A 14,556-nucleotide genomic window follows, 5' to 3' on the forward strand; every position below is an offset into this window, starting at 1 on the left:
CCCCCCTCACCTTTGCTGGTTGCCCCCCTCTCTCCCCCCCCCTCACCTTTGCTGGTTGCCCCCCTCTCTCCCACCCCTCACCTTTTGGTTCCCCCTCTCTCCCCCCCCCTCACCTTTGCTGGTTGCCCCCCTCTCCCCCCCTCACCTTTGCTGGTTGCCCCCCTCTCTCCCACCCCTCACCTTTTGGTTGCCCCCTCTCTCCCCCCCTCACCTTTGCTGGTTGCCCCCCTCTCCCCCCCCTCACCTTTGCTGGTTGCCCCCCTCTCCCCCCCCTCACCTTTGCTGGTTGCCCCCCTCTCTCCCACCCCTCACCTTTTGGTTGCCCCCCCTCTCCCTCCCCTCACCTTTGCTGGTTGCCCCCCTCTCTCCCCCCCTCACCTTTGCTGGTTGCCCCCCCCTCTCCCCCCCCCTCACCTTTGCTGGTTGCCCCCCCCTCTCCCCCCCCCTCACCTTTGCTGGTTGCCCCCCTCTCTCCCACCCCTCACCTTTTGGTTGCCCCCCCTCTCCCTCCCCTCACCTTTGCTGGTTGCCCCCCTCTCTCCCACCCCTCACCTTTTGGTTCCCCCTCACCTTTGCTGGTTGCCCCCCTCTCTCCCACCCCTCACCTTTTGGTTGCCCCCCCCTCCCCCCCTCACCTTTGCTGGTTGCCCCCCTCTCTCCCACCCCTCACCTTTTGGTTGCCCCCCTCTCTCCCCCCCTCACCTTTGCTGGTTGCCCCCCTCTCTCCCACCCCTCACCTTTTGGTTGCCCCCCCTCACCTTTGCTGGTTGCCCCCCTCTCTCCCACCCTCACCTTTGCTGGTTGCCCCCCTCTCTCCCACCCCTCACCTTTTGGTTGCCCCCCCCTCTCCCCCCCCTCACCTTTGCTGTTTGCCCCCCTCTCTCCCACCCCTCACCTTTTGGTTCCCCCTCTCCCCCCCCCTCACCTTTGCTGGTTGCCCCCCTCTCTCCCACCCCTCACCTTTTGGTTGCCCCCCCTCTCCCCCCCTCACCTTTGCTGGTTGCCCCCCCCTCACCTTTGCTGGTTGCCCCCCTCTCTCCCACCCCTCACCTTTGCTGGTTGCCCCCCTCTCTCCCACCCCTCACCTTTTGGTTGCCCCCCTCTCTCCCTCCCCTCACCTTTGCTGGTTGCCCCCCTCTCTCCCTCCCCTCACCTTTGCTGGTTGCCCCCCTCTCTCCCTCCCCTCACCTTTGCTGGTTGCCCCCCTCTCTCCCTCCCCTCACCTTTGCTGGTTGCCCCCCCCTCTCCCCCCCTCACCTTTGCTGGTTGCCCCCCTCTCTCCCTCCCCTCACCTTTGCTGGTTGCCCCCCCCTCTCCCCTCCTCACCTTTTCTGGTTGCCCCCCCTCTCCCCCCCTCACCTTTGCTGGTTGCCCCCCCCTCTCCCCCCCTCACCTTTGCTGGTTGCCCCCCTCTCTCCCTCCCCTCACCTTTGCTGGTTGCCCCCCTCTCTCCCTCCCCTCACCTTTGCTGGTTGCCCCCCTCTCTCCCACCCCTCACCTTTTGGTTGCCCCCTCTCTCCCCCCCCCTTCACCTTTGCTGGTTGCCCCCTCTCTCCCCCACCCCTCACCTTGCTGTTTGCCCCCCCCTCCCATCCCTCACCTTGCTGTTTGCGCCCCCCCCCACTCCTCACCTTTTGGTTGCCCCCCTCACCTTTTGTTGCCCCCCCCTCTCCCCCGCTCACCTTGCTGGTTGCCCCCCTCCAAGACGGTAAGCTGCTATGAGCCGCCCTCACCGCCTCCCGGGTCTCCCGGGGCCCACAGTCCGCCACCTCGGCCAGCAGCCGCCCGGTGGCCGGATCCTGCACCGGGAACCGCGCCGCTCCATCGGCCTGCAGCCAGCGTCCGCCGATGTACGCCTCGGAGTGGGTTAGCCCGGAGCCCGAGCAGCTGGAGAGATATCGCGGGCCCAAGGAGAAGAGGGAGCCGCCTGTCGTCCCCAGCGCACGGAGCCCGAGGTGCTGCAGCATCGTGTCCAAGCAGCGAAAGTGAAAGATTCCAGTGCAACAAACTTCAACACATGTTAATGCTCACCAAACACCAGGAATCAAGTCATTCCTTTCACCACTCATTCACTATTAATTTCTGACAATGTTTTCTCAATGTTCCATCATCCAGTTGACGTATTTTTGGCGCATAGTGTGTGTCATGCCTCCCCGTTGGCCCTGCCGGTAAGCCCAACAGTCCTGGCTGCTGGGTGACCAAACGACCTGAGAAAGTACGAGACGGCCGTGGTCTATACAGACCAACACTCAAAAAACCAGTATGAGTCTCCAGTTCCACTGGAGCAGTCCGGCTGGGAAGCGTCCCGGATAAACAACCTCCCCGCAGCATCGTCCACAACCGCGAGCTGCGATAAATCATTCGGTATTACATGTGTAACATCCGCAACAAGGTCCATCTCGGTCCAGATCGAGACAGCGACATTGAGACATTACCTCCTACCATACATGGAGCTGAGATCAGTCTGACAGGAGCCGGCTCACCCTGTATTGGATGACATAGATAACGTTGAAGAAGGCACCGTAAGGGCAGCCCACCCTGCGGTTGAGATAAGCATTACCACCCAAACCTTCTACAACAAAAGTTATTGAGACATAAAGCTGGGCAGAGACAAAGACGATAATTGAGACTGGTGAGGAAACAGCTGATGCAACTGCCTTCATGGAAGAAGTTGTTATCGAGCCAGTATACGACATTAAGACTCACTCTGTCACTGACACTAGACAGCTCTCCAGTGACAAGTGAGCAAAAACAGGGCACATCATCAGTCGGGCCGCGCTGATAATGACGATAACAAGCAGCCTGATATAACACCAGTATCACCTGGTCCTTGGTCTGTGGTGATGCTAGAGAGTACACAAACATCGACGAGCGATGTAAAGACTCGGAAAAGGCACTTCCCGGAGTGTTCCAAAATAGTAGAATACAAATCCCAGCAGAAAGATACCCATGATAAAACACTATCTACAGATTGGTGTCCCTAGATTAGACAAATACACACAACTTGGACATTTGTTTGCACCACCCTGTAAGGCCACGTAAGCACGTGGAATCACCAACCAGCCATCATTCAACATCAAGAGCTCTCCGCAAAAGGATAAGTTCCAAACCTGCTGGCCAAACCCACATGGAAATTTATAGTGCTTTCCCCACCTCAGGAAAGAAGTAGAATACAGTAGCACAAAGTGAAAATCAGACCTCGCCAAGGGGTGAGAGATTCCACCAACAAATTTGTCAACTATTCTGAAACACAAAAGGTAAACATCTTGGAACATTTTAGTAAGGAGACACTCTCTCCTGTAAAGAAGAGGATGAGAATGGCTGCCTATCCCAACATTGAAGCAGCAAAAGCCATTCAATGCAACTCAAGCAGAGAGCTTTCCCATCTCTGGTCCAATCCTACAGGAAAGGGTTGTCGCCCTGACAGGAGGCCAGCAATACTGGTCTCAAATGTCAAACTGACATTCAAGGCCAGAGCCAAGATCCAGCCAATGGATCAGGTGCTGATTAGGAACTTAAAAATCATCTCTCGCCAGAAGCTTATCTCTCAAATGATCAAGGCCATTGACATTATGCAGTATTGTTACCTAATTGTTCTGTGTGCGATGCTCGCAGTGAAGGAGCTGTGGAAAATGGTAGCAGAAGCTACAATTGTGAAGCACTTCCACCATACTATGTTCAAACAAGCTACAATTGCACAAAGCACGAGGCCATATTAAGTGAATAAACTGAAAGATAAAGACATTTCTCACATTTTGCTACTTCTCCATGTTTTCATTCTCTTGTTGATGTAGAGCACAGTTATAAGCAAATCGGTTACATCGGGGCTTCCTCAGGTATCTCAAAACTGCTGAACATGAACATGCATCTGGCAATTCAACCTGCTGTGATTTTCCTGTATCTGTTAACAACTAATTGGTTAATGGAGAATATTGGTTGTTGCCCCCTCAAAACTAAACAATGCTGTAAACAGTGGGATATTTGAAAGAAAAGATAAGCAGTTAATAAAAGATTATCTACCAATTTAACTTTAGTTATTCTTTTAAATGCTTGAAATTGTTTCAAACCCAACAATTACTGTGATGTAGTCATTGATTCATACAGCAAGAAACCAGACCATTCAGTCCAACCAGTCTGAACTGACCATGTTTCCAAACTAAACTAGTCTCACTTTCTGTATTTGGCCCATATTCCTCCAAACCTTTCCTGTTCAGGTACTTTAAATATTGTAACTGTACCTACATCCAAGAACCATGCTCGGTGTGAAAATGTTGCCCCTCATGTCATTTTTAAAACCTTCTGCTCTCATCTTAAAAATATGCCCTCTAGTTTTGAACTCCCCTACCCTAGGGAAACGACCCTTGATATTCACTTTATCTATGCCCCTCATAATTTTATAACCTCCATAAACCTCAACCTTCTGTGCTCCAATGAAGAAAGTCCCAGCCTATTTTTACAATTCAAACACTCCATTCCTGGCAACATTCTGGTAAATCTTTTCTGAACAATCTCCAATTAATAATATCCTTCCTATAACAGGCTGACCAGAACTGCACACAGTGTTCCAGAAGAGGCCTCAACAACATACTGTACAACCTCAACATGACATCCCAATTCCTGTACTCAAAGGTCTCAGCAATGAAGGCAAGCCTGCTAAACACCTTCTTACCCATCATGTCGAGCTGTGACACAAATTTCAAAGAATTATATACCTGAATCCTACACTTCTCTGTTCTATAACATCACCCAGGGCTGTACCATTAATTGTGTGTCTTTCCCTTGTTTGTTTTACCAAAATACAATACCTCGCATTCATCCAAATTAAACTCCATCTGCCACTCCTCAACCCGTTGACTCAATTGATCAAGATTTCTTTGTAATCTTAGATAACCTTCTTCATTATCCACTACATCACAAATTTCCACAGCCCCAGTTCTGAAGAAGGGTCCTAACCAAAAACATCAGTTTTCCTGCTCCTCTGATGCTGCTTGGCCTGCTGTGTTCCTCCAGCTCCACACTGTGTTATGTCTGACTCCAGCATCGGCAGTCCTTACTATCTCTGATACCACAAATTTTGGTGTTTTTGTAAACATGCCTCCTATATCCTCATCCAAATCATTTATGTAAATGACAAACAAAAGTGGATCCAGTACCGATCCCAGTGGAACACTGCTGGTCAAAGGCCTCCAGTCTGAAACACCCTTCACCACGACCCTCTATTTCGTACAGTTAAACCAATTTTGTATCCTATTGGCAAGCCCACCCTGAATCCCGTGTGATCTAACTTTACGAATTAGTCTACCAGGTGGAACCTTGTCAAAGGCTTTATTAAAGTCCATGTAAACTTCTACCACTCTGCACTCATCAATCTTTTTGATTACTTCCTCAAAAACTCTAAATCAAGCTTGTGAGACACGAATTCCATTGCACAAAGCTACGCTCACTCTCTCTAATCAGTCCTTGCCTCTCCAAATGCATGTAAATCCTATCTTTTAGAATCAACTCCAACAACTTACCCACCACTGATGTAAAGGTTATAGATCAATAGTTCCCAGCTTTCTCTTTGTAGTCTTTTGTAAATAAAAGCACAAAACCTCTTTCACCTTCAGAAAATTACTCTGGAAATCTCTAATTTTCTAACTTGTACATTGTATTCATTATCTCTGTATTCATGTGTCCTAAATAAGAATGACACTGTCTATTTCAATTTTCATTCTAGCACCTTCTCAAGATTCCTTCCAAGTGACATTGTTTTTGTCTTTTTAATATTCATTCTCAATCCATATTCAAAAGTTTTAGATTTGACTTGATGTACAATATAATGTAAAGCCGTTCTAAACTGGCAGGGAGAGCTGTGTCAGCAGTGTGTCACAATTTTATACTGTTACCTCTAATTTCTACCCCAGAATACGTGTTCTGTGTACAAATTAAATCATTTTGGTGACAGTTTCCAGCCTTGTCATACCCTTCACTTAAGGCATATCAATTTGTCTCTCTTCTAGCCCAATGTTTGCTTTTGGTCCCAGGATAATCTGAATAAATCTCATTCCTTTGCCACTAATTATATTGATCTAGTATAGTTTTACTTAAAAAGCAATCAATCATTGTTTAAAGTAGTAAGAAGAATATCACACAAACATGTTCTGTTCAAATTAAAAATCAACACGAACAAAACAAGTAATATCTAAGCTTATGTTATGTTTCATGAAAAGGTGAATCTATGTGATTTGTGAACTAGTCTCACTGCTTCTTAATAGTCACATGGACTGCATAGGGAAAATTTGTGTGCTTTTTCGAGAATGGGTGAAACCAGGCACTGAAAAGTTTTCATTTCACAGAATCCCTACAGCGTGGAAACAGGCCCTTTGGTCAAACAAGTCCACACCAACCCTCACAGCATCCCACCCAGACCCATCCCCCTATAACCCACCTAATACACACATCCCTGAACACTACAGGCAATTTAGCATGGCCAATCCACCTCACATGCACATCTTTGGACTGTGGGAGGAAACTAGAGCTCCCGGAAGAATCCCACACAGACATAGGGAGAATGTGCAAACTTCAATCAGACAGTTGCCGATGGGTGGAATTGAACCCAGGTCCCTGGTGCTGTGAGGCAGCAATGCTAACCATGGAGCCATGGCAAAGTAGGTAAAATGTAGTTGGAAAACTTCTTTAAGTTACAAGACGGGCATTGAAACAGCAGAGTGAATGACACTTGTGAATTTAGAAATAGGCTAGATATATAAATGAATTCAGTTGTAGGAGAAGTAAGAACGAGAACTCAGTTTAAAGATAGAGACGTTTGAGAATGATCATAACAGAGAGCTACTACATACTTTTTTATGGTGACATCACAACGTGACACTCTAGTATCAGGAGAGAATTGATCCAGCAGTGGGCATGGAACTATATTTCATCAGACCCAAGAGATAACAAACGTTAATACGAAGGCAAAAATTTCAGACTGCAATATCAAGTCCATTCAATATTATTATCCTCCAAAGCTTACCACAGTGGAAGCAGTTGCATCCCAGAAAGGCCTCAGAGTACATCTATTGCAGGAAGACAAGTCTATTGCATTTGGTTCTAAAGCTTACAACAGCTCAAGCAAACAACTCCAGCATATCTATGCCATCCGGCAGAGTTAGAACCTGTAATTTTTAATTTTTTTTTCTTTATTCATTCACAGGTGAGGGTGTCGCTGACCAGGCAGCGTTTATTGCCAATTCCTACTTGCCTAGAGGGCAGTTAAGAATCAACCACATTGCTGTGGGTCTGTGTTCATCCAACTTCACACTTTGTTATCTATTTCAATTATGTGACTAGGGATTTGCGTGGAGACACTTAGCTAATGAAGTGGTTTAGATATTCCGACATCAGAAATCATTGTGTTTTGAAGCAGATTGACTCTGGATTGATTTGCACCAGGTCAATCAACAATACGTTTCCATGCTTTCCTTTGCTCAGAACTAGCCGAGGTCAAAATCCCGTGTATGAATCATTTGTGTTGGCTTGACTAAAATGTTCATACACTGCCAAGGAAGATCATTCAGAGATAGCAAAAACTGCAGACACTGAAATCAGAGAAAACAGTGTGGAGCTGGAAGAACACAGCAGGCCAGGCAGCATAGAGGAGCAAGAAAGTTGTTACTTTCTGAAGAAGTGTCCCAATCCAAAATGTCAACTTTCCTGGTCCTCTGATGCTGCCTGGCCTGCTGTGTTCCTCCAGCTCCACACTGTATTGTCCCCTGGACTTCTGCTCTTTGGTTACTGCTGATCTGAAATTGGCATCAACTGCCATCATGAGATCAGTTAAAACAAAACAGTTTAGGATCTTTCTCTTTGTGCCTCCTGGGCATCACATTGTGCTTTTATCCCATTTTCCTGTACCTAGATCCGTTGGGTCCCGTGTTAAATATCTTATCAAACTCTGCCTTGAATAAAGTCTATGAAACAACCACCACCATTTTCTGGGGAAGAGAGATCTACTAGCATCTTCTGAAAGAAAAAAATTCTCACCTCAATCTTAAAAGAGGAGCCTTTTATTTTCAAACTGTGGTTGATAGTTCTAGCTTGTGCCACATGAAACAGCCTCCTTCCCCCTCAGTACTCAGCCTATCATGTCTCTTCAATATCTCAGGTATTTCTATGAGATCACCTTGCATTCTTGGAAGACCATAAGATATAGGAGCAGAATTTCACCATATCATCCATCAAGGGGCGGCACGATGGCTCAGTGGTTAGCACTGCAGCCTCACAGCACCAGGGACCTGGGTTCGATTCCAACCTCGGGCTACTGTCTGTGTGGAGTTTGCACGTTCTCCCCGTGTCTGCATGGGTTTCCTCGCACAGTCCAAAGGTGTGCATGCTAAATTGCCCGTAATGTTCAGGGGCATGTGGGTTATAGGGGGATGGGTCTGGGTGGGATGCTTCAAGGGGAGGTGTGGACTTGTTGGGCCAAAGGGCCTGTTTCCACACTGTAGGGAATTTAATCTAATCAAGTCTGCTCCATCATTTGGACACGGTTGATATGCTTCTCAACCCTGTTCTCCTGCCTTTTCTCTGTAACCTTTGACCCCACTACCAATCAAGAACCTATTTATCTCCGTCTAAATACACTCAAAGACTTGCCCTTCACAGCCTTCTGTTCCACAGATCCATTGCACTCTGGCTGAAGAAATTCCTCATGTCAGTTCTCAAGGTTGTCCTTTCACTCTCAGGCAGTGCCGTCAGGTTCTAGTCTCTCTTACCGGTGGAAACTTCTCTACATCCACTCTATCCAGGCTTCTCAGTATTCTGTAAGTTTCAAATTTGATCAACCCTCATCCTTCTAAACTCAGTGTACCGACTCAGATTCGTCAATCACTCCTCACATGACAAGCCTTTCATCCCCTGGATCATTCTTGTAAACTTCCTCTGGACCCCCTTCAAAGCCAACATGTTCTTCCTCAGATACAGGGCCCAATGCTACTCAATATTCCACATGTGGTCTGACCAGAGCCTTATGCAGCTTCAGCAATACATTCCTGTTCTTGTATTCCAGCCCTCTTTAAATGATTGATAACGTTGCATTGGTCTTCCTAACCATCAACTGAATCTGCATATTAACCTTAAGAAAATCTAGAACTCGCAGATCCCTTTGTGCTTCAGATTTTCAAAGCTATTTCCCCACTTAGAAAGTAGTCTATGCTCTATAATCTTCCCCCCAAAATCCATAACCTCTCACTTTCACACAATGTATTCCATCTGTCACTGCTTTGTCCACTTGACTGTCCAAGTTCTTTTTCAACCTCCCTGTCACCTCAACACTAGCTCCATCTGTCTCTGTGTTATTTGCAAACATAACAACAATGCTCTCAATTCCTTTGTCCAGATCATTCATGTATAACATTAATTAGTTGTGGTCCCAAAACAGACTCCTATGGAACTCCACCAGCCATCAGCTGCCATTCTGAAAGACTTCTTTACCCTTTTCTCTGCTTTCTGTTCGTAAGCCAATCCACTATCCATGCTGATACCTTACCCCTAATACCATGGGCTCTTCTTATTTCGCAGCCTCCTGTGCCACATTTTGTCAAAGACCTTCTGGAAATCCAAATGGATCACATCCACTGGCTCTCCCTTAACTAACTTGTTCATTGTTCCCTCAAAGAATTCTATTTTAGAATCCTTATTGTAACATGAACTTCCACGTACACTGCAACCTCACTGTTAGTAATGGATTCTAAAATCTTATCAATGACCAAGGTCAGGATAAATGACAATAATTTCTTGTTTTCTGCATCTCTCCCTTCTTAAACAGGGGTGTTACAATAGCCATTTCCCGTACCTCTGGGATGATCCCTGACTCCAGTGATTACTGAAGTCACCACCGATGCCTCTACATTCTCCTCAGCTATTTCCTTCAGAATTCTGGTTTGTAGTCCATCTGGTCCGGGTAATTTACCCAGCTTCTCCTTGGTATTGGCCACTATGCTCACTTGTGCTCTCTGACTCAGAGTTCTGATATGCTTTTGGTATCTTCCACTGTGAAATCTGATGCAAAGTACCTATTCAGTTCCTCTGATGCTACTTTGTTCTTCATTACTATTTCTCCAGCTTCGTTTTCCAGCGGTCCAACACCTACTCTCCTCTCTCCTTTGTTTTAGATGTCTAAAAATAAAACCTCTTGCAATCTTCTTTTGTATTACTGGCTAGTTTACCTTCATATTTCATTTTCTACTCCCTTGTTGCTTATTATTTTGTCCTTTTATTTATACCAAGGCTTTTCCACTAAACTCCACCACCCTGTTTCCTTTTATGCCATCCTGGACTTCCTTTTTCAGTAATAGTTACCGCATCTTTCCCTTAGTACGTTTAAGTCCAACCTTTCTCCATAGGATAATGTCCTCACTCCATGAATCAGTCAAGTGACCTTTATTTAATACGATTACATTATTTGTCCAATAAGAGATCAAAAGTGCACACTGTACCCCAAATGTAGTGTCTCCAAGACCCTGTACAGTTCTGGTAAAACTTCCCAACATTTATATTCCAATGCCCATGCAGTAACTGCCAAAAATTTAATTACCATCCTAATAACTTGCTGTGCCTATGTATACAGTCACATTTGGGATTCAGTGTAAGCAAACTCAGAGCCCTCTGTATCTCAGACTGACAAAGTGGACAAGTTCACATTTTTCCATATGATAGTCCACCTGTCAAATGTTTGACAACACAGCCTCTCCCTATAATCACTTTGCTGACTCTACTTCCTTAGCAAAGCTAACCAACACATTTTACCAGCTTTTTAAAAAAATGTTAAATAGCTTTCAAAATTCAGCTCCTCACCATGGTCACCCAAAATCTATGTCAATGTATGTTCATACACATAGTGAATCATTGACGAAATGAGAATAACATTAGAATCTTTGGAAATTTTTTTATTAAAACACAATTTTTTTTTAAAAAAGTGACATTAATTCAGAAGTATTTCAGTACTCCTGAAAAAGTGTCACTATATCAGGCTTGGAAAGGTCAGTTCAACCAAGAGGAATCCAGCATCAATTTCATTTGTTTAAAACTCTCTATTAACCTGAAAGTTGTTCTCAAGTTCAGTTTGCTGATGAATTTTGTTATGTTATATAAACAAAAAGTCAGAAACCGAAACAAGAAAATTCCAAGAAATAATGCATATGCATAAAAATAAACATTAATCAAAGAAGAATTATGAGAGAGATTGGATAGATTTAAAATGAGGCACTTAAAAAGTTGACAGCATTCAAAGTAGAAAGCCTCCTATTTCAGATGGAATACATCTTAGATTACTGAGAGCATCAATCATGGAAAGAACAGAAGCCATGACAATGATCTTCCAATCCTCCCTAGATATTGCAGTGTGCCAGAGGTAGTAGTGTAGAAATGTTACGTCTCTGTTGGAAAAAAAACAGGGAGATAAGCCAGGTAACTAAAGAGAAACTTCTTGACCCAATAATCCAGGAAAAAAAATTGTCTCTTGGAAAAATGTGTTACTCATTTATAGTTAGCCTGAATTTATTGAAGTAAAATTGTATTTGACAAACTTAATTGAATTATTTCATGAAGTAACAGAGGGTTGTGCAATTGATGTTGTGTATGTGAATTTTTCAAAGGTGCAACAGACTTGTTTAAAAAAAACCCACAGGATAAGGGGGGCAATGGCAATGTGGAAATAAACTTAACTGTATAGAGGGGGCATAGTGGTGAATTACCATTTCTCAGACTGGAAGGAAGTGTATATAGCAGTGTCCAGTCAAAATTGCTATTTGTTAAATGATCCAGCCTTGTGTCCGCAGGTCATAAATTAAAACTTTGGAAGTGACTTGAGACTTGGAAGCTGACCGAAAAGGATAGCAGCAGATTTCAAGAGGATACGGACTGGTGACAGACTTCAATTTTGCTGGATCAAAATCATAAACTCTCTGACTACCAGTATTGTCGTGACGACTGCAGTGCTTTTAAGGCAGCTGCTCACCACAACCCTTTCCTCGGTAATTAGGGGCGAGCAATAAATCCTGGCCCAGCCAGCGATGTCCACATTCCATAAATGAATAAAAAAGTAGCAGATAAAATTTACTCCCAAGATCTGTGAAGTGATACAATTTGGAAGGAAAAATGACAATCAAAATAAATAATGTGGAATCAATTTTAAAAAGGCAGGTAATTCTGTACTGCACTAGTGCACGGAACTACATTAGTATCAAAATACTCACTCACTGGATAAATTCACAGGGTGGTGCATTAGTCACTAGTCTTGACTAAAGTGTCATAAGACGTGTATATACAAAATTACTGAATGATTACATTTAGCATAGGTTATATGAAAATATATTCTCAGTTTTCAATTTTATTCACACTGTACAACAGTCTTTTTTAAAATAAGTAACATTAACTATTCTTCAACAGCCCAGGGCATTGCAAAACATACACAGGCTGTGTAACTAGTCTCCTGCATCAAGTACCAAAATCTATCCGCTCTCACGAGTGGGGACAAGATGAAGGACACTAGTCAAGGAAGGGGATTCGCAGAATGACTCATATCTCCCAAAGCTAACTGTGAATTGTTTAGCAGCTGGTTAACAGCAGAACAGGCAAAAACAGGAGCATAAATCATTCATCCAGAAATCCCAGGTAAAGAAAGATTATACGAGGTGTCAAATATCACATTCTACCACTAATGCATTTCAGTGTTGGATCACTTACGATAAATTATGATAAAATAAATAAGGTGTATACTTCATTCTTATTTCCAATACCAGGCACAGTTGACACGAAATATTAACCTCCCGGACAACTAACTTCAATGTGACAATACATAATTATTGTGCTGTGAAAGTAATTTTCTTCTGCTGTCTCACAGCTTCTGTCATTGTAGGCTTTAAGCTCCGATACCAAAACAGCAGCTGAGGGTGACTGCACCTACTATGGACTTATAATAATCCTCGGAGCATTGGCCCTTTGATCCACAACGCACAAGTTTTGCTTTATAAATCTAATTAATTCTTGTGGATGATGTTGCAAGTGTTATGCACAAACTATATTTCCAGTGCTGTGCACAGATGGTTAAGAACATTCCGGTAAAACTGCAAGTTCATCATTTGGAGCCATGTCTCAGGTCAATTCTTCCTCCAATCAACTGTGATTTTTTCAGGAGAGGTGGCATCTAGGGCAACCAAAAACAAGACAAAGAAGTTTTTAAATTAATTCACAAATCAGATGGCTTAAATCTTATTCAAATTAATTTGCTTCCAATGCACAAACCTATGCTGGCCATCAACTATCATCAACATTGCCACAATATACTGAAAAGGATAAAAGCTCTCAATACCACTGGAAATTTGATAAGTACTCAACATAATTCATAGAAGAAAACTCCACAATACTTAGTTGCTCAAAATTCAGGACTTATTGTGCAGAATGGAGTCCTCAAGAATTACTGAGATTGGTTAAAATCACTACAGCACATTTTGTTGAGGTTGGGATTGACTCAAGGCACATCACTGGGAACTTGCAAATGAAATTTTGGATTTAATTAATGATGCAAATAACCAGAAATATTTGATGTTGACACAAATCTTCACATTATAGCACTCACACCCTTGAATCTAATCAAAGTACTTTTCCAAAAAGGAAACCTGAGATACTTAATGAAAGAAGCATCGGTTAAATCTCATCACATGAAGTAAGCACTCAAAACACAATTTTCAAAGCACAATACAATCATTGCATCAAAGGAACTGCAGCAGTTTAATGTGAGTCATCACTAGATTCTCAAGGGCAACTGAAGATTGCCTTGCTATCAATGCCTGTATCTCAAGAATGTATGACAATAAAACTTGGTAGAGAGTCATCAACAAAATTTTAGTGCAGAGATAGATTGCTTCATGTTAATAAAACAAAGCATGTGATTTTATAATCCACTTCAAGAACTTGTAGGATAATAAAATGTGAGGCTGGATGAACACAGCAGGCCAAGCAGCATCTCAGGAGCACAAAAGCTGACGTTTCGGGCCTAGACCCTTCATCAGAGAGCATGCTGCTTGGCCTGCTGTGTTCATCCAGCCTCACATTTTATTATCTTGGAATTCTCCAGCATCTGCAGTTCCCATTATCTCAAGAACTTGTACTCGTATTTTAGTTTACAAAGCTAAATCAAATCAGAAAATTTTCAAAACTGAATTGGACCTACAAAGTTGAGGTTTATTTCAATAATATTTATTTCAAGGGCCCTTCTTGAGGACTGCTTTTAGTCTTCAGGTTCCCTTTCATTCTCATTAACTTATTTACGAGGTGATGCACTCATGTAGTAATAATGCTTTCTATTTCTGTGTTGACGAGATGGGTATTTAGGACTCTCACGGAAGCAACACGAGAGTATTTCATTAATATCCTTATTCGTAATCAACCCACTGTTAAAACTTATGGAAATCATTACGTTCCTAGGCAACACAATATTTAAATTGGCACAAATCAACAGACACAAGTTAACAACAGATTGTCTCAAAATAACTGACTTACAAGAACAGTGCACAA

The 14,556-nt window shown here is 43.7% G+C and overlaps 2 protein-coding genes across 5 annotated transcripts in view; both read right to left on the minus strand.

Annotated features, from left to right (window-relative positions):
• The window catches only part of aldh5a1 (aldehyde dehydrogenase 5 family, member A1 (succinate-semialdehyde dehydrogenase)), a 34,438-nt gene extending 32,225 nt beyond the window's left edge, over window positions 1-2,213 (minus strand). Inside the window, exon 1 of the mRNA XM_059653049.1 lies at window positions 1,683-2,213. Coding sequence (XP_059509032.1) covers window positions 1,683-1,967 — 285 coding nt within the window. The 5' untranslated portion in view covers window positions 1,968-2,213. The remainder of the gene's footprint in view (window positions 1-1,682) is intronic.
• Window positions 2,214-11,004: 8,791 nt separating this feature from the next.
• Window positions 11,005-14,556, minus strand: part of mrs2 (magnesium transporter MRS2) — a 48,466-nt gene continuing 44,914 nt past the window's right edge. For all 4 annotated transcript variants that reach the window (XM_048524586.2, XM_048524571.2, XM_048524581.2 and 1 more), the window contains one exon: window positions 11,005-13,186. In XM_048524586.2, the coding sequence (XP_048380543.1) occupies window positions 13,118-13,186 (69 nt within the window). In that variant the 3' untranslated portion in view covers window positions 11,005-13,117. The remainder of the gene's footprint in view (window positions 13,187-14,556) is intronic.

Source organism: Stegostoma tigrinum, chromosome 2 (genome assembly GCF_030684315.1).
Source record: "Stegostoma tigrinum isolate sSteTig4 chromosome 2, sSteTig4.hap1, whole genome shotgun sequence".
NCBI lineage: Eukaryota > Metazoa > Chordata > Chondrichthyes > Orectolobiformes > Stegostomatidae > Stegostoma > Stegostoma tigrinum.